Source organism: Engraulis encrasicolus, chromosome 14, assembly GCF_034702125.1.
Source record: "Engraulis encrasicolus isolate BLACKSEA-1 chromosome 14, IST_EnEncr_1.0, whole genome shotgun sequence".
Taxonomy (NCBI): Eukaryota; Metazoa; Chordata; class Actinopteri; order Clupeiformes; family Engraulidae; genus Engraulis; species Engraulis encrasicolus.
The window spans coordinates 41254661-41274639 of NC_085870.1; the positions used below are offsets into that span (position 1 = coordinate 41254661).

General features: G+C 43.2%; 2 protein-coding genes across 2 annotated transcripts; both read right to left on the reverse strand.

The window, feature by feature from the left end:
* Positions 1-3491: 3491 nt before the first annotated feature.
* Positions 3492-8872, reverse strand: LOC134462648 (cytochrome P450 2F2-like). Its single transcript, XM_063215772.1, has 9 exons — positions 8708-8872; positions 8182-8344; positions 7725-7877; positions 6881-7041; positions 6531-6704; positions 5756-5894; positions 5059-5246; positions 4645-4786; positions 3492-4219 (listed from the first exon to the last, which is right to left on the reverse strand). The coding sequence occupies exons 1-9, from the start codon at positions 8867-8869 to the stop codon at positions 4035-4037; spliced, it is 1467 nt and encodes a 488-aa protein (XP_063071842.1). The 5' UTR covers positions 8870-8872; the 3' UTR covers positions 3492-4034.
* A 434-nt stretch (positions 8873-9306) lies between these two features.
* acot8 (acyl-CoA thioesterase 8) lies at positions 9307-15415 on the reverse strand. Its single transcript, XM_063216670.1, has 6 exons — positions 15222-15415; positions 14709-14845; positions 14140-14365; positions 12403-12560; positions 11607-11798; positions 9307-10375 (listed from the first exon to the last, which is right to left on the reverse strand). The coding sequence occupies exons 1-6, from the start codon at positions 15413-15415 to the stop codon at positions 10263-10265; spliced, it is 1020 nt and encodes a 339-aa protein (XP_063072740.1). The 3' UTR covers positions 9307-10262.
* Positions 15416-19979: the final 4564 nt, after the last annotated feature.

Sequence of the window (19979 nt, forward strand, 5' to 3'; positions counted from 1 at the left end):
AAGTCATGGAAGTTCATCTGTAGGAGACAGGCAAGTTCATCAGAGGAGGTGAGGGAAGTTCATCTATCCCCTGTCTGTAATCAGAAATATGTCAGAGAAGTTCATCAGGGAAAGTCAGCAAAGTTTACATGGGTGGGTGACAGCTTAATCAGGAGAGTTCAGGGAAGTTTACAGGAGACAGACGTTCACAGTCTACACAGGACAAAAAACTGATCATTTCAGGGAAGGAGGTCAACAAAGTTTACATGGAGAGGCAGCTTTATCAGGAGAAGTCAGGGAAGTTCATCTGCATGGTTGACGAATTTAGTTCTGAAGTTAGGTTGGGTTTATTAGCAGGGGGGAGTTTTGTTGGTCAATCATACTCACATGTTTGTAGATCAACAACTGAAACAGATTACATATTGACCAATTGAATGGCCTTCCACATACTGTATGTGCATGCTTTGGCCTAAAGTCTGAGAGCAAGGTGTTCATTTGTTGAAATTAGTTTTTAACCACATTTTATTCTTTCTTAAACCTGTAATCATAGTACTGTCATGTACTAGCCTATAAAGAGACATTGTAGTTTACACTTTATCACGCTATATCCAAAACAACTTACATGAGAGGACATTGACAGACATACTGTATGCGTAGGAATAGAGTGTGGCAATCATACAATAATAAAATCATTCTAGTGGCCTATTTGAAAAAAAGGCAGCTTACCAAAAGAAAGGTTTACACTTTAGACAGTCACTCTAGAAGACACAGACACAGAAGTTTAAAGGGATCGGGGAATAAACAGGCCGTTGATTTGGTGAAAGTGGTTTGGGGGTCAGGGAAGTTTACAGAGTCGGGAAAGTGCATTGGGACAAACAAGGTCATTCAGTCAGAGAGAGGGTCAGGAAAGTTTGCTGCCACCTATCAGCAAATCACCAACTGAAGCATAGCCGTACAATAACCATTACCACAGTGATCAATGCCCCGACCAGAGATAAGGCCCTGTATGACCACCCTTATCTCTTTTCAGCTGTGTGTGTGTACCATTCAAGGCAATCAAGCCTTCAATGTTACTATACTGTTCCTGTCATGACACATTTTCTATTCATCTAAAACTATTTTTCTGTATAAAGTGAAAAATGCGTATAGGGTCTGTTTTGATAGCATTGATTATTATTATGATAATGTAATTGAAGTTTAGGTATGAAATTAAACTGCAAATAGAAAACATTGTGTGTTTGCTCGTCACACTTAGGTGTCTGGCCAGTCCATTTATACAAAACCAGGAAAATAAATGAAGTTAATGATTAGAGATGCACCGGATCCAAGACCGGTTCTGGTTCCGGCAGAATAATAGGGTTTTTGACAGAGTCCGGGTCCGGCAGGATCTTAAGCAGTGGATCGGGTATCCGGTAGGATCCTAAAAATCAGGATCTGGTGTATCTTTAGTTTTTACATAGCGTAAGCTTTTCATTCAGTCTTTCACAACCCCAATAGCTGCGTGGAGTGAAAGCCCTTTGGAAGCGGACGTTGCAGGCAGAGTGGCAGTAAGCCAATGAGTTTAAAAAAATTGGGCCAACGTAATAAAAAGGGCCCACGTGTGCGAGTAGGCTATTGAGCTCGAAAGTGACGTCACTTCCCCCGATTTCATGGGACCTCAACGGCGTTTTTAGCCGAAAATCGTAGCATGTAATCCAATGGCGGTATTAAAATGGCATTACGATCCCCTTCGAGTTGTGCCACGAGCTCCATATATGTTGTTTCTGATATTTTTGCTTAATTTTTCGTATGAACCCCCAAACTTTTTAGAAAGCTGTGTTTCTTCACATTTTTCATGCCGACGTCCTCGGAACTAAACATTGATACGTCTGCATGAATAATCTTTATCTAGCCTCTTAAATAGCATATTTGTAGCCCAGCGCATATCATGACTGTGATCAGAAGATATTTAATCGCCACCATGTTGTTAGATGGTCAGCTAAGGTCCCGTGAAACGCGGAACTAAGGGGCGGGACTTTCGAGCTCTATGTGTTTCAAACCTTTAGTAGGATCCGGTATCCGGTTCCAGTTCCGGCAGGATCTTAAGCAGTGGATCCGGTATCCGGCAGGATCCTAAAAATCAGGATCCGGTGCATATGATTCACGCACAGACCAAAAGTAGGATATGGTAGGCCTATATTTAAAAAAAAACAGTCCAGACAATATTTCAGAGTACAAAACATTAGAGGCGTAAACTCTGTGGACAACATAGAATACGTAATCAAGCAAGAAATTACACATTACAAGAATGAATAGCTATACATGGGAAAGGGTATCAGATGTGTGGAAGACCAGCAAGCCCATGGTATGAAGGAACAAACAAGTATAGAACAGGAGAATGCATAGCTTCAAAAAAAGTACATCCTACAAATGGTAACATGAAAGCATGCACTCATGATGAGGTCTGAAGTCGAGATGGCAAAAGGACGTCTGTTGATCTATTCCACCATAAGCAGACGATTTAAGCAGACGATTGCATGTGAAATGCCCTCTACATTATGAGTAAACCCCATTAACTGCACTTTTACACCAAGCATGATACATATGTAGGCCTACAACACCTACAACACCATCAAGCCACAATTATTCAATTCACACAAAATAACTCACTACAAGGATTTGCGTTGCCATATGTATGAAAACAGATGTCATTAATACTCATGCCAGTGGATATTTTATGCAATCGAAAAATGTATAGGTCTGATGCAGAGCACAAAAGAATAGAGTAGGCTACTGTATCTTGATGCTGCCACAGAATCATTCCTAAAGATGTAATCATTTGTAAATCGTTGTCCCAGAACCATAGGTTATGTTTTCTGTTATGCTCCGGATTTGGATTAGGCTTAAAGGTACACTGTGTAAGATTTTTAGTTGTTTATTTTCAGAATTCATGCTACCCATTCAGTAATGTTACCTTTGCCATGATTACTTGCCACCACCATCAAATTCTAAGTATTCATTATGACTGGAAAAATTGCACTTTTCATACATGAAAAAGGGGATCTTCTCCGGGGTCCGCCATTTTGAATTTCCAGAAATAGCCATTTGTAGCTGCAAAAATGACTGTAGGCCTACTTGGGCCATATTAGAAAATATCAGTTTATTACTTAGTAAACTTTCATGAAAAAATCAAATTTGGCAATAGGCAACCCAGTTTCAATGAACAGCATAGTTGCAGTACCTTTTTTGACCATTTCCTGCACAGTGTACCTTTAAGTTATAACTTTTGAAAGAGAAAGTTCGTTGACAGGAGAACCGTGTGAAGGAGAGTGGCTTTAACACAGGATGTGTGCCAAAATGTCAGACTATCTAACCTCTATTTTAGGCTAAATAATTCAGTCAAGCAGAACTGACTAAATGTTGAAATTAAATATTTAACACTCCTTTAAGGTACAGGCATTTCCAAAAAAAGCGTTCTTTGCTGCCATAGGGGATTTCAGGTGCTGAATGAAGTTGGACACATACCATTCATGTAAGGGAATATCTCCATTTATTTTATTTTTTAAAGTAACAAAAACAATCCAAAAACACATTTTCTCCACTCATTCTTATTTACAGTTTACATACAAGGCATCTATTGTCAACATAAAACTTCACTCCGTTCAGCATTTTATCAATTCAATATACTAAAGGAAACCTTTATTTTAAATCCATCCACTAATCAGCAGGATATTTCAGAGCTGTGGACGAGACTAATGAACAACATCATTTTACAAAAAGGGAGGTACAACATATTCCTTGAAGAATCACCATAGTCTTTTCACTGTTCATATATACTGTACATTATCATACCCTTACTGAACTGCATATGTTGTTTAAAAGTGCTTGTATTGGACACAATAAAATGAATTGGACACATTAAAATAAAACACAAAATGTAGTTTCTACAATACAATAAAAACAAAGTATATAACGTAATAACATTTAGTATTGTAGAAAAATCTATGCAATCAACAATGTGAACAATCTGTACAATCTGTACAATCTATAAGTGTAATTCAAGTCCTTCCAGGTCATCATTTTCTCCTCAGCTTCACAATCATCTTGTAGGGCTTTGGGGCTTGTGTGACCCCAAACACGGGGGTGAAGTCCGGCTCCCCGGCCCCCTCTGGCCAGATGAACTGGAATCGGTGCATCAGGGTTGTGAGGATGAGGTAGAGCTCCATGCGGGCTAGTCCTTCCCCTAGACACGTCCGGGGGCCTGGTGTAGAACAAGGCATGGGGTAAGTACTAATGTAGGATGGTTTAGTCTTTTAAGACATGGCCTCTGTCATAAATTAGCTAGCACCGAAATGGCAATGACTAATTGTAATCTAATATTAAAGGCACTCTTGTCATAGTAGCCTACGTACAGTATAGTTAAGTCCATTACAGCATTCCATTGGCAGAATGAGAACCACTTAGCTGCATGTCACTGTAACTGTATAGCAGTACACAACAAAAGCATATACTGTATTTGGTGTGTGGAAAGTAATGTAAACTTCATTGCAGTGTTATAGAAGTGTAACAAGACAGATACATATCAAGATACATATCACCAAGAAATCTGAATGCAGATGTGGTGACTCCGGTATTGCATTGTGCCTTGTGAGCATTTCCGTCTCTAATCGTCTACTGTCAGCTTACCTATTGAGAAGGGCATGAAGGCCGGAGGCTTGACGAACTCTCCCTGCTCATTCAGGAAGTTTTCAGGGTGGAAACCGTGGGGATGCTTCCACTGCTTTTCCTCAACCAGTGCAGATGTAAGGTTCTGGATGACAAGCGTCCCCTACAGACCATGAGAGAGAGTCCCATTAGCAATTGCCCACAACTGAAGTTACAAAAAATACTGATCTCTACCAAGAGCAAGCTAAGTAAATACTAACAACAGCCAATGAGAGAGACGGCTAGTCAACAGTGGTGTAATGTAGCTTTAAAAGGGCAAGCTTAAAGCAGTAGCTAAGAGAATGGGGTGAACGTATGGCATATATGATAAAGAGTAAATGTCAAAGGGATTTATTTGAAGTCATTACAATGTTCATATCCAGTTGACCTCCTGACCTTGGGAATGTGGTATCCTGTCAGCTCCGTGTCCCTGGTTGTGCAGTGGTACACACTGAGTGGAAGTGTGCTGGCTGCTCGCTGGGATTCGTGGATGAAGGCCTGCACAAACGGCATACGGTATCTATCCTCAAAGCTGACTGCCTCTTTCCCATCCAGAACCGAGTCAATCTCCTGCTGGCATCTCTCTATAGGGACCAAACAGACCACAGATGTCACTTGGAGGAACAAAACTTGAGGTCATTTACAGCCTGGTCTGGTCTTATCATACCCTCGCACTAATTCTGTGCAGAGGGTCTGGAACAGCTCGGTTGAGAATTGATTACTGGTGGGAGGGGCGAATTCTGAAGAATTTTGAAATCTGCACCTGATTTTACCCAATCGTTAACATTTGGTCATGACATGTAATCTGCTCATATGTAATGAATCATCGTTCTGCCCCCTAACCCTCCTCTGTCCTCTGTACGCTGCATCAGTCATGTTGTCTGGGTAGTCTTGTTCATAGAACAAAACCCGAACCAGATGAAACAAGGAGGGAAATGTGAATTGAGCGGAAGGTTACGGATGGCTAGCCTGGTTCTGGTAGCTTCGGCGCCCCATGGCGGAGCAGAGCTACACACACTACCGTCTGGTACACATGGCAATGGCAGGGCCAGGTTATGCAATTTACAGAATATGAGATGGTTATGGGACTCACCCTGCATGTCTGGGTAGGCCATGAGGTAGAGCACTGCAGCACGGATGGTGTTTGACGTGGTGTCGGTTCCGGCGAAGAGGAGGTCAAGCAGCATAGTTAACAGATTATCTTCGTCAAATGGAGCGCAGTCTTCACCTCTCTGGTGGCAGGGAGGAAAAGGAGAAGCAGTAAGCAGCATATCTCTGGCATACTTGAATCTAGAGCGGTGAACCACTTGCAAACATTTTCTTTACATCAGAAACGTGTTGTTGACATCTGTGTCCACAAGCAACAATTTCCCAAAACATGTATACATAGTGCACACCATTGAGGGTCAAAAGAGGAGGCGTGTACAAGGCTCAAGTTAAAAATATACAGTATATTGTGGCCGAAAAATTAACAAAAGAAGTAACTAGGACAAAACTGGAGCTACTGGAGACATTGAGAATGGACTAGGTAGGTCCGAAACATCTGCAGCTGCAGAACGTCTGTAGCTCTACTTTTGTCCTAATGACTTATTTTGTTAACTTTTTGGCCACAATATACATTTTTAACTTGAGCCTTGTGTGCGCCTCATCTTTCTTGACTTTCTTAGTATCGCTACTTTTGGTGAGCAGTCGCACTAAGCAACACACGGTTTTGAGTCTTTTGAGTCCTTTTTGTTTTTTCTTTCACACCACTGAGGGGACATTCACTCCTGTGATATTAATTGAAGATGTGAACAAGAATAGTTGATGCAAGCTACATAGTTTTTTTTTGTTTTTTTAATGCACCAAATAGGGACATATGGACTCACCCTGTCCATCTCATCCAGGTAGCCGTCTATGATATCTCTGGGCTCATTGGGAGTTCTCGAGAGTCTGTGCTCATTCACAATCTCCAACACATTCATCTTGACAGTGCGGTAATCCCTCAGAGGATTTTGGAAAGGCAGGGGTAGGCTTCTCAACAGTGGAATAGTATCATATATCTGTACAAAGAACAAGGACATCAAAATATTACAGATCCAAGATAACGTCACTGTGGCACACTGATGTAAATACAAAATCTCCAGGCAACAAAGCTTTCCAGTACACATATAATGCAATGCAATAATACAGTATAATGCTGCTTTGGACTGAGGTTGAAAGGAGAAGGTTATCTTACCATCCCCCATGGTCCATTGGCAATCTTGGAGTTATCTGACATAATTTTGATCTGGGCCTGGAAGAACTCGTGATCATATTCATATCGAGCTCCGTACATGATGGAGCAAATGATGTCACAGGACGCGTTGTGAAACAAAGTCTGAGGATCAATCAACTCCCCTGCGGATAGAACAGAAAAGGCCTGCCATCACATTTATGAAAATATAATGTTTTTTTTTCAGGCACACAGGAAAAGCGAGAAGGCACTCTGCAGTAACGCACCATTACACCCTGACAGTTTAACTGTACGCAACTGGATTTCTTTGATCTTGAATACATTTCTATTCCCAGGAGCTTCTTCACTTCTAGTTGATGTGGGGTGTATCCTTCTCTAGACCCCTCATTCACCACTTGGCAGAAGTGGTGTGACAAATGTGTGAGAGACCCTACATCAACTTGAACTGAAGACGCACCTTGGAATGAAGATTAAAATGTCTTTAAGCTCAGAGTGCTTTGATAATTGATGTGAGGGGAGAGCCAGGCTAAAATCATCAAAAGGCCACAAATGCCTTGTATGCCATATGGGCAACACAGCAAAACTGACATAATATGAGGATGAAAGAGGCATCTAGAGTATGATGATCTCTACAGGCATCAACAGTATGTTGCATCTACAGTACCATGCTGAATAAGCTACGATTATTACCTGCATATTACAATTTAGAATAACGTACTCTACTGTATAACACACTATTGTGGAAAAAATGTCAACATCCAGATATAGCAAGAAGTTAGCGGCTGTACAACATTGTAAACAAAGGCTTAGATTGAATAAACAATGGAAGATACAATTCTGCTGTTACCTGCATGTTTTTCCAGGTGGTCACAGACGTAGGAGACCTCCCCCAGGACCCTCTCCTCCATCGACTGCTTGCCCAGCCCAAAGTTCCTCAAGCTCATCAGAGCAAAGCGACGGTGCTCTTTCCAGCTTGGACCATGTGGAGCCATGATAATACCTGAGGAGACGAGAAGGGTTTCTCATTTACATTTTATTTAATTTTATAGAATTTTTGTTATGACTGTGGTCTTGTATGAAATAAAAAAAATACAGACAGCCTTCAAATCACAAAGTAGTTCTCTTTGATAATGTGCTGCTACATTTTGTAATTTCTTTCCTATTTCTAGTATACTGCTTTGAGACATGTAAACAAAAAAGACTTAATGGAGTCAATGGAATTTTGCAGTTCAGTTCAATTTTATTTACAGTTTCCTGACTTATCCTAGTCCATCACAAACCCTGTTTACATATTTTGGCTGTACCTTTTCCTCGAGTGAGGTCACTGAGAAGTAGTCCCGATGGTCTCCCGGCAAAATCGACTGCTTTGGTCACCAGAGCTTCTTTCATGGCCTCGAAGCCAGTAATGATCACAGCTGGTCTGCTGCCAAAGTAAATACTGAACACCTTCCCATATCGATCAGACAGCTGCAAAACAAAAGTCAAATGGTTTTTTTTTCAAATAAATTAATTGATGTTTTTTACTATTTAAAATAAAATACTCTATATATCACACTATTGTGGAAATGTCAACATCCAGATAAAGACAGAAGTTAGTAATTGTCAGTACAACACTGTAAACAAAGGCTTAGATTGAATAAACAGTAGCATGTGCTGTTTCAGTGGAAGCTGTTTCAATGGAAGATACAATTCTGTTGAACATAGGCCTACTTTTAGCTACTCTACAAGTTTAACTCAACTCAAGTCAATATTGGTCTACATACCCTACATCCATCTATGTACACCCTAAACATCCTTCAGATTATCCAAGTATGAAAAATGTAGGCCTACCTTATTTAAATCTATAATGGGATTCTCCAGATTCAGCTGAAGCAGATTGCCAAACACAGGTAGGGGTTGTGGTCCTGGGGGAAAGTTCTTGGGTCGGTGTGTGCGCATGAAGAAGAGCAGGAGGCAGAAGCACACCCACAGGAGAACAAAAGACAACACCATGGTGACTGTTGCAGTCCTGGAGCCTCCTCTGCCTTTTATATGAGATCATGTCACCTAGCGACCTGGTCCAGCCTATTGCCTTCCCCCTTATCTGGTATTGCTCAACAGTTATTTGTTAACCACATTATGTTTTTGTTGGAACTGGACTGTCGGTATGCGTCCCAACAGAGATAACCCATCCACCTTTAAAGCAATTTACAGTCATGAAGGTGTTTGGGGTCCTTCAATAGGATGTTAATAGTTTTACACTTGTCTTTCGAGGAAGGATAAGATTACTCAATGTGTTTTTTAAAAGAAACTAATGGTGGATCATCAAACTTGGACCTGAACTTGAATTTGATCAAACCTGCGAACCCACAAACGTGCGAAAAATGTTGAGGATAGTGAAATGCTTTTTCATGTCACTATGCTGAAAAAAAGACCAGGTCAATCACGAGTAATAAAACAAATTTATTCTGATACTGTCTCACACAGTACAATTATTGACTATTATATACCAAAACATTATTATTCTGCAAAATAGTTGGCTATTTTTATAAAAATGTATATAGAAATCTACAAAATCACCAAATACATCAAAACATATTCACTAACCCTGCAATAATAAGACACTGTGCAAGTTTCTCTAGCAAAAGGACCCAAAATGTAATAGCTTTTTACATTTTGGTCACTCAAAAATACCTGTGGAAAATATATTACTCTACACTCTTAACAGTTCTCCCTTTGTTTAAAGAAAAGTTTAGGCATTTTATCTAACACTCTGTACTCCTTCCAAAACATTATATCAGTGTGCATACTCCCCTGGTGCTGAACATTATTGAATGTCTTGGTGGTATAAGCTGTTCTAACCATTTGTAAGTGCTATTCATCCAAGCTCTATCAGTGTTCATTAAAATAGACATGTCTGTCCAGCAAAAAAGGCCATTCATCATTCAAAAATACATTACAAAGTCCCTCACCCCTTGTGTGCAAGATTAACTCACACAGTCGTTAACCCTCCTTTCACAGTGAAGTCCTGCTGACATTTAGTATATTGGTACAGCGTACCAATAGCATAGATTTTTTTTCCTGAATAGTTATACCTTATATTCCCTGACATCCACAAGTAATAAAGAAAGGCTTTTATTGAACCCATTGAAATATCCTTCTTTAAAAATGGCAACATTATAACACCATAAGTGGGGTTTGTGTAGGGGTACACCAGAAAAACACCCTTTTGCATTCATTCATCCAGAGCTAATTTCCTAATGGAATAATATCTCTAATGGTGGCACCTTTTCCTCATCAGTTGTTAGTACACTTTCTCAGGTGACAGAAGGCCAGGGTTTAGTTCATGTGCAAAGAATGGAGACGAACATCTTGTCTACTGTAGGCCTTGAGCTCCAGGGCTGAGCTAGAGTTTACTGCCCTGGGGGACCATCCTCAACAACCCCTCCTGGGCAATGGAAACAGCCAGCACCCCGTCCCGACGCCACAGCCGGCCATGGACCAAGCCCCTGGTGTGTCCTGTCAAAACATACATATAAACATATGCAAACACATCACATACATGGCCACATACACATTCTTTGTGTGTGTGTGTGTGTGTGTGTGTGTGTGTGTGTGTGTGTGTGTGTGTGTGTGTGTGTGTGTGTGTGTGTGTGTGTGTGTGTGTGTGTGTGTGTGTGCACGCGTGCGTGTGTGTGTTTTAACTTTTTGCACCTGTTCAGTGCTTATTTGACCAATCTCAAGTTGTTTACTGAGTGTCAAAGGGGAAAAGCCATGGATTTTGTGAAATTGGTCAGCATCATAACATGGTAAAAATATTTTCATGCAGATATTTTGAAGTGCAGATAAAAAAAACACGTCATGTGAATAAAAATAAAAACTCCATTGTGATATATGATAGATCAGCCTTTAAATGCTGGGACTCCTCACGTTGACCCTCCACTTTTTACACTCCAAATGATTTGATTTTTTTTCAAATGATGGTTACCATGAAGTTATTGCAGCGTCACATGACCGTTTTCTCCCAAACGCAATCACTGCACAAGTTTAACTGATAACAACAGAGAAGTGTGCACAACCTGTTGGACAGATCTGTTAAAAAAACAAGCCCCCACCACCAATCATATTATACTTACTATAATATTATACTTACTATTACATATTATACTTATAATATTATTACATATAACCAGATGATTTAGATTGCCTTTTCATATTGGATTGATATATGAGAAATGTTTAAAAGCAACTGAGAAAAAGGCTGTTATCAGCAGAGTTCACCAAAGTTCTAGTGCTGCTCTTTTACTGTGGCTCCACCCCCACCGCCTGCCCTAGTTGTGTGACTCCACATCACTGCCCTCCCGGCCGGTTTCTACTTCCTACCCTGTTTATCATGTCAACTTATCCTTATCTGTTATCTACCGTACACGTTTCACCCATTTGATACAGGTATGAATATGACCAGCAGAGCTATAAATATGATCCAGCATGTTATATCACAAACTGGCAGCACATTGTGTAGAGAAGATTAATTGTTTGCCCCACTGAATCTCAAAGGAGCTACTATCGATTACCAGAGGCTCATGTGAGAGATCCACACACCTGAAACAAAAAGAAAAAAAGAAAAAAAAAGAAATTGGAGCCTATTGTTGAGGACTTTGTTTTTGATGTTTCAGTTGATTTTGCTAAGTCCTGCACTATCTGAGACGGATGTGTGTGTTTGTTTTTAGTTCAACATAGATCCACACACCTGCCCATGTGCTCTCAATCTCGTACAGCATCCATTCGTCTGCGCGGAAGGAGTTGTGGAACCACATGGCGTGGTCGAGCGAGGCAGAGAAGAGGGGTTTGAAGTCGGCGTAGGACAGCACAGCGGTGCCCAGCAGGGAGAAGTCGGATAGGTACGCCGCCACGCAACAGTGCTGCCTAATATCCACGTCGCCTGGGAAAGGAAAAGAGGACAGCGTCAGTCATAGGGAGTTATGCTCTATATACAAGATTTTAGAGGTGGACAAAGTTGTGTGAGAAAGTCTTGCATGTTCTGAATTTCTGTCTGTGACCTCTCATCATTACAATTACATTACATTACATTACACTTAGCAAACGCTTGTAGTCAATGCTGCTTTCCATTATTTCAGTACAGGGTATTGGTTACAGTCCCTGAATCAATGTGGGGTTAGATGTCAAGGGCTCTTCAGCTGTGAAATAAACTCATTTTACACCTCCCCTTGAATGAAACAATTGGCGCATGTTCTTTCAGTCATTCTACTTGGAATGGTGACATTATTTCTAGTTCCAAGCAAGCAATTATCATTAAATCAATTAAAATGAGTACCGCTATAATCAATTCAATTGTGCTATATGCTAGCTTGGAGGTAAATTTGCATTGCTGTACTTAGAGAAAGGCTGGGAGGACACGAGAATGGTACAACTCAATCATTTAACTCAAGGGGAGGTGAAGAATGAGTATACTTTCAGACATGGAAGAATATAACTTCAAGTACTGTACCACATATTGACACCTTAGCCTATACAGAAGGACATACCAATATGGCCTTTTGCCCGCACCCAGAGGAGTTTCCTTGGTTGGATGGCCACGCTTCTGCTGAATGCCGGCATATTGACAGGTTTGACCTCCAACGGCACCTCAGGAGTCACCACTCGATCAAGGGCTTCTCTGTCCCTCTCTGGCAAGTGGTGATCACTGTTTGAATGAAAAAAAAACACACACAGACAACACAAAAATCACCTCTGTCAAACAAGGAGCACAACACAGCCATCGGCTTATGCTTCCTCTGACATACATATTTATCCCTGCATTTAAAATGGTAAATGTGTGTTATAAGAATTCATGGTATGGCTGTATCTAGGCAGTATAAGTGATATTTGAAACATTTTTCTGTTTTATGACGAGCTAACTTTGCAGGCTATTTAACTGTGTTACACGCTGTTCTCATGCTGGAGACTGGTGACGACAAATTGTAATGTTAATGGCACCACATGAATTAATAATAAAACTCATCTGAACTTAAAATTGAAATAGTGGTGAGGGAATAAAGATCTCTACTGTCAGAAAAGCTCATTTTCTTCTGGGTGCAATAATCCTGCTGGCAGAAGTGATGTGAGTCCCCCTTAACATATTTCTGACATTTGAATGGGAATAACATGCAGGAGACCTATTGAAATATAGGTTCCGCTAAGGAACAATGCTTACTGTAACAGCTAAACATTAAGCCTATGTCATACATGTGATAATAAAGTGTAATGAGAGTAACTTGGCTATTCTTATGACTAAGTTTACAGTGTTTGGACGCGACAGGCTTCTAAAAAAGGTTCTGCACGCACGCACGCACGCACGCACGCACGCACGCACACACACACACACACACACACACACACACACAGTATACTTAAGTAGCCTATACTGGTCATGGGTCTTCATATTAGCACACAGGTACAAGTTTAATTACACAATCAACGTTTTGCGTTCCTCTTAAAGGCATGGGCTCTGTTATAATTGTGCTGGTACCAGAATGGTAATGACTAAGTCATAATGTATTAGTAAAGGCTGTGTTTTCTAATGTTCTAGTGGTGTAGCACTATATGGTATAGTGAAGTCTTTTAAATGAAAATGTCAGCGATGATCACCCATGATTAAATGACTAATCAATTTTCTCCCAGATACCAGATGCTATAACAGCAGAATCAGAGGAAGACTGCAATGATGCCGAAGCGTGTAAAGGAAAATGCTTTGTTTACAGGAAAATGCTTCTGCTCCCATATGTAATCAAGGTCATCCTGTACATTCTGCAACTCAGGCCTCGAACTTACAACCTTCCAGTCAACGCTACAGTTCACCATGGGCGACACAGTGCGATACCACTGAGCTAAATGTCCAGATCAGTAGCGCAGCACTACCGTATCTGTAAGAGGCTCAGGGAGACTTTTACTATGGAGGTTTTACTAACGTTCTACTGCCAAACTCTGCTAGCTGGCATCCGTTACACATGAAATATACATCTTATAATGTAAAACGATAAACTGGCCTAATCTATGATTTGATACCACTGGTGGCATAATGAGGCTAACTTCCAGCCCATGCCATGACGAGTACTTTCAGTCAAATTCAGGAAAAGAAATCTGAAGGCCCTCTTGCTATATCCATCACAAATGTGGGCCTAGACATCTAGATGTACCCTAATGGCAATTCCGCATCCAACTAGTATAGTGGCTAAGGTCTACAATAACCAAAGAACACATTTGACCACCAGCTGACGACTGACTTTGCAAACTGGTTGACGAGCTCCTCCATGGTGCGGAGGTCCTCTGGCGGGGGCACAGTGGGCATGGTGACCTGGTGGGCTAGCGGGCTGGGCTGGTGGGCATGGAAGGAGGCCTGGCACATCAGGATGGGCTTGCCGTGCTGCACGGCCTTCACCGAGCGCAGCGAGAAGCTGCGGCCGTCTCTGGTCCGCTCCACGTGGTACTCCACTGGCACGGTGGGGTCGCCTGTGTTGTCGATGGAGGAAGATCATCATTATCATTCTGTGACATGATCATGACATACCTGGTGTGTGTGTGTGTGCGCGCACGTGTGCGTGCATGCCTCACTGTGTACGTGTATGTGTGTTTGTGTGAGTGTGCGCATGTGTGTGTGTGTGTGCGTGTGTCTTTGTGTGTCTGTCTGTCTCTGTGTGTGTCCCTCTGTCCCTCTCTCTATCTGTGGTACGTCTCTCTCTCTCTCTCTCTCTCTCTCTCTCTCTCTCTCTCTCTCTCTCTCTCTCTCTCTCTCTCTCTCTCTGTATGTGGGTGTGTGTGTGTGTACCTCAGAGGCATTTCCGCATCCACTTACCGGGGGTTATGAAGTAACAGTGGAGGGAGTGGATGGACAGCTGATCCGGAACACAGTTTGCAGCCGCCCTCAACGTTTGACACATCATCTCGCCTCCAAACATACGCTGAGTGTTGGGTATCCAATAACTGTTGCCTCTAGATGAATAGATGAACAAGAACAAAACAAAATCTCAACAATGGGATTTTATATTGTGTTGTAAGTTACTGCATTTTACCTGCAATGTATGCTGTTTATGGAAATATGATATGTAGGTCTGCTGTATAGGCTACTCTTTTCTGGGTGGTATGTATAGGCCACACAGTAGGTCAACTGCTATAGCACTGGACACATGGTATTGGCATTGCTACAAGGAATGCCTAATGGTGCTACAGACACAACTCTTGTCACAATGCATCACCAATAAGGGTTGTGTTGAGCTACCCGCTATACAAAAGCACAGTATGAAGTTGCCTGTTATCATCATTAGTAGCCTAACTTGACAATGAATGCCAACTAACGGTAATGTAACACCTGTAGAGATCCGTGTCCAGTTTCTCAAGGTTGAGAACGTTAGTGACCATCACACTGCTCTCCTCCGGCGTGCTGCATCTAGGCACACGTGGGGCTGCTGTGCCGTTACAAGGTTCGCTCCCCAGCGTATTACTATTTTCTACATTTTTCTTAACATATTTCAGTTGTTCCGACTGCCTGTCCATCTCCGCCATCTTCAGTCCGCTGGGTGGTAATGCGATTAGCCGCGTACTACGTCATATGAATAGGCGCCGTTGTACTGTATTGTTTCCCATCCCGGTCCCCACATTCCCAATTACGCACCCTGCGCGCGCAGCATGCTGCCGGAGCCGCAGCAAATTAGTCGTGTGACCTACAAACAATTATCGAGTTTCCTGGTGTCAACTGAACACATTTCACGTCCGATATTTTTCATTGGAATGTTATCATTGAAGCAAAAGGTTAAACCCGCACGGAACGTATATGAACATGTTTTCTGATTAAATACTATTTAATTGTTTGATGAATATTCATTGAGTGCGCATTAGGCTATGCACATTACAGGATCAGAGAGTGTAGATCAGATTAAGAATAAACTGTTAATGCGTGAAGACTGCTAGACTATATGCAACATGAAAGGTCTCCATCTGAATCCTACAACACAACATATTTAATGGGGGCGCATCTGTTGTAGGGTAGTTCCCCTCGCCAAAGGCATAGCTCTGTTTACAACCACACTCGCCATTTTATGTGTACTTGTTGTAATGATACTTCTTAGCCACACGAAGGCAGCTTTGCACAACATACCCGAAAGAAATGGATGAGCACCCACAGACCGTAACCTACATACTGTCACCACTCACCCTCATCAGTACCACCATCATCACTGGAATGGAGGGAAAACCTGTCGATTTGATTTCATCAGCATCAGTAAGCTTTTTTTTGGTCACGCATTCACATACATGTCCGTAGTAGCCCAGTGGATTACGAAAATGCACGTGATGTTTGACTACAATCGCTATGCGTACTTTTTACTTATTGACTGTGAAATTCTGTAAACGAATCGTATCAGTCATAGTGCGCGTTTACAGACATTCACACACGCGCTCGCTCTCGCGCTCACACGGACGCTCTCAGGATTCCCCCCACCCCTAGAAAAAAGTCTCTGATATTAGGGACTGCAGTTGTTGAACCACATTACACGCTTCCGTTGCTGGCTCCCGACTTCATCCAGCTCTGTGCTCCAGCATCATTTCACAAAATTTCTCCTTCCGACCATCACCATGGCTACATCGGATGGAATTGATGACAGCGTCGTGCCGCGAGGGAGATCTCAAAGTGACCCGAGCATCCTTACAGAGGCTCGCCTGGTTTATGCCACCAGTACAGGTAAGACCTAACCCATGTGTCATGATTCACGTCTCAATTAAGAGTGCATGTACTCAGCAAATCACGCGCAAAAGACATGTATGGCGTCGGGTGCGAGAGGGGTGGTCTGTGTTGACCGTGAAGACAAAAAGACCATAGTAATCGTGCAAAGTCCGGGATTAGGCTGCGTTACTATGTGCACATGATCTAGAATTACGAATGTCGCATGACACGCTGCTGGTTGTATACACACTGACAGTGTTGATGTTCTCTGCTGGTCTCCCCTTCTACATGTGTGAGCTGGACATTAGTCAAACAGTGCAGCCCTTGTCATTTAGTCAAGAGGATGGATCTCACCTTCTCTCACTTGATATGAAGCATAATGTCAGAAGTCAAGGCAGGGATATGATGAGGTATGATTGAAGAATAGCCAGCACAGTCATATTTTTCTGGTAGCAAACTGGTACATCCCCCATTCCCCACACATGCTGCACGTGTGACTTTCCTACACCTTGCACATTGCAGTCACATTGAACTACAGGTGATGCAGCAAACCCCCGAAAACCCTGCAAAAACAACTGATGGAAATCTGCAGTCTCACTGTTGTTGTATAGTTTGTGCTTAAACAGTCGGCATCTGCTAGCCTTTCACCCAAATGGACAGATGACATGTTTATGGTTGAAATGACATTCTGGCAGCGAGCATTGCGTATGCTATGTTTCAGTTTAAAAAAAAATTGAGGCAAGCCAAATGTGCTCGTGCTGCCATGCTGTATCTGAAAACGACCTCCTTCTTCATCTGAGTGGATGGCAGAGGAACGAGAGAGAGAGAGAGAGAGAGAGAGAGAGAGAGAGAGAGAGAGAGAGAGAGAGAGAGAGAGAGAACAGCTTGTGTCATGTGTCCCCTACACTTGCAGAGGCCATGGGTAGAGAAGGCAGGAGCGAGGGAGGGATATAGGCAGCAGGACAGGAGGAAGTCCAGATTGTCCCCAATCATCATCAGAAGCTTATTTTTGTGCGCCCACGGGGAGGTGTGGTGCTGGAGGAGGTGATAAGTGGAGACCGCTGGCCCTTGTAATTCCCCATGTCCACTGCTGAAGAGTCATCTTGTGTCCTGTCCTGTGCTGCCCTGTCTCCTGTCCCCATTAGGAGCACTTAGACAAGTGAGTGACTGATCCCTTTCATCTCCGAGTTTGGGGGCCGAGCGTCAGGAAGGGTGACCGGCGGTGGCGACAGCACTGCTTGTGTATCTGCCAGTTGCCATGACTACCCAGAGGGGTAGCTCGAGCCAGGCTGTCTGGCATGGCATCCTCCCATCGGCGTCAGGGAGAAGAGAGAGGGATAGATAGATAGCTACAGCAGGGAAGCCCATGGGGATGGGGTGGGCTATGGGGGGCAAAGGGTTCAGTTGGCCTGGCCCATGGTGGAGCGGGGCTCAGAATCAGTTCCATTGTACAGCTGTGCTGAACTGTGGCGGCGGTGGGCTTCCAGATGATTTTGTCCTGGGCCTAGGTGAAGCCGTGAAAGGCCCTGAGCTACTGTACGCTAGCCTGATTATCATCGACGGTCAAATCTCTTCGAGACTTGGTCTGACCAAGAGCATAACAGTTAACATTTCCCATACGGCATGGTTGACCCGCCTCCCTTGGTTTGCTTATGGTTGTTTGCTTACCCACAAAGTGGGAGGAGTTCCCGTATTTTCAGGAACTCAGAAAGTACTTGCATTGCTCTTGACCTGACTAGTTGCAACGCTGAAAGTGTTGCGTCACTAGGAGGGCACAGCCTGGCTAACTGTATGCTATCCCAAGACGCCCTGAAGACAGTCGGTGTGGATGCTGGGCAGGCAGAGGCAGGAAGGCAGGCAGCACATGATTGTATCTGATAAGTCTTAATGAAGATAACCTCACCGGAGTCAATGAGGAGACTCTGGCCTCAGCAGGCAGGCAAGTCCTGATTTAGTTACATTCCGTGTGGGCTACCACAGCACACAGGCCCGTACACACACACACACACACACACACACGAGCGCGCGCACACACACGTGCGCACACACACACACGCACACACGCGCGCGTGCACACACACGCGCACACACACGCACACGCACATGCACACACACGCATACACACATACACACTCAGCAGAGAACGACAAACACACATACACACACACACACACACACAAGAGTGAGAACGAGACACGAAGCACGCACACCTAGAGAGAGAGAGACAGAGAGAGAGAGAGAGAGAGAGAGAGAGAGAGAGAGAGAGAGAGAGAGAGAGGAGAGTGCTCATTTGGAATTCAAAACAGGCAGCCTTTCAGATTTCATTTAATGTAGGTGATAATGGGCTGCTTCTTTACGCGTACGTCTCCCTGGGACACTCCCCCAGACAGACTGCCCTTCAGCATCCCCCCCCCCCCTATGCTGTCCCAATATTGCAGCAGTGTTAAGTGATTAGCCGCGAATCCAAGGCTAAATGTGCGACAGCTGCCCGTGTTCAAACAGACAGCTTTTAGCAGGGTTCAATCACTTATTCTCTACGTTAGTGTTTCTCAACAGGGGCAGTACAGCCCCCCAGGGGACGTTGGGGAGCCCTAGGGGGGCATTGAGAAGGATACAGTTGAGAGGGGGCGGTGCTTTGTCATTGGGGGCATTAGTCCATTTAAACTTTTTAATAGTAAGGGAGGCTTTGGCAGGCTCATGATGAGGTCAAAGGGGCGTTTGTTCAAAAACGGTTAAGAACCACTGCTCTATGTACTTAGCTGTCGTGTGACTGAGGAGAGGTCTTTCAGACGTAAACACTGCTGAGGGGTAAAGCGAACTGTGTTTTGTTGCTGTTATTGTTGGTCCCTTGAACGCCTATTGGGATCAGGATTAGTTGTAAAGCTTCTCGAAATAACATGGAGCATTACCCGCAGCAATGACTTGTTTCCTTCTGCAATGATACATGGGTTGTCATGGTTGTGGCAGAAACACACACACACAGCACACGCACGCACGCACACACACACACACACACACACACAACCATGCACACATAGTACTGTATACACACACAGACGCACACACGTACACACACACACACACACAATCATGCACACATACACACAGACGCACACATGTGAATGTCCATGCACACGCACACATGCACGCACACACACACCTGCCTGTTGAGAAAATGTACTGAAACTTGTTCAGGTGGCGTGACTGGAGAAAACAATGCAGAATAATTGTTCATTCTGAAGGAACCAGTGCAGTGCAGAGGACACTGCTGCTGCAAGTACTGTATGCTCTGTGTGTTCTTCAGTAAGTTCAGCCAAAGGCCTTCGTCCTTCTGCAGATTTACATCAACACATCTAAAATGTAGAAAAACAGAAATGAGAAATGAGGCCTCTAGCAGAGGAGATGATA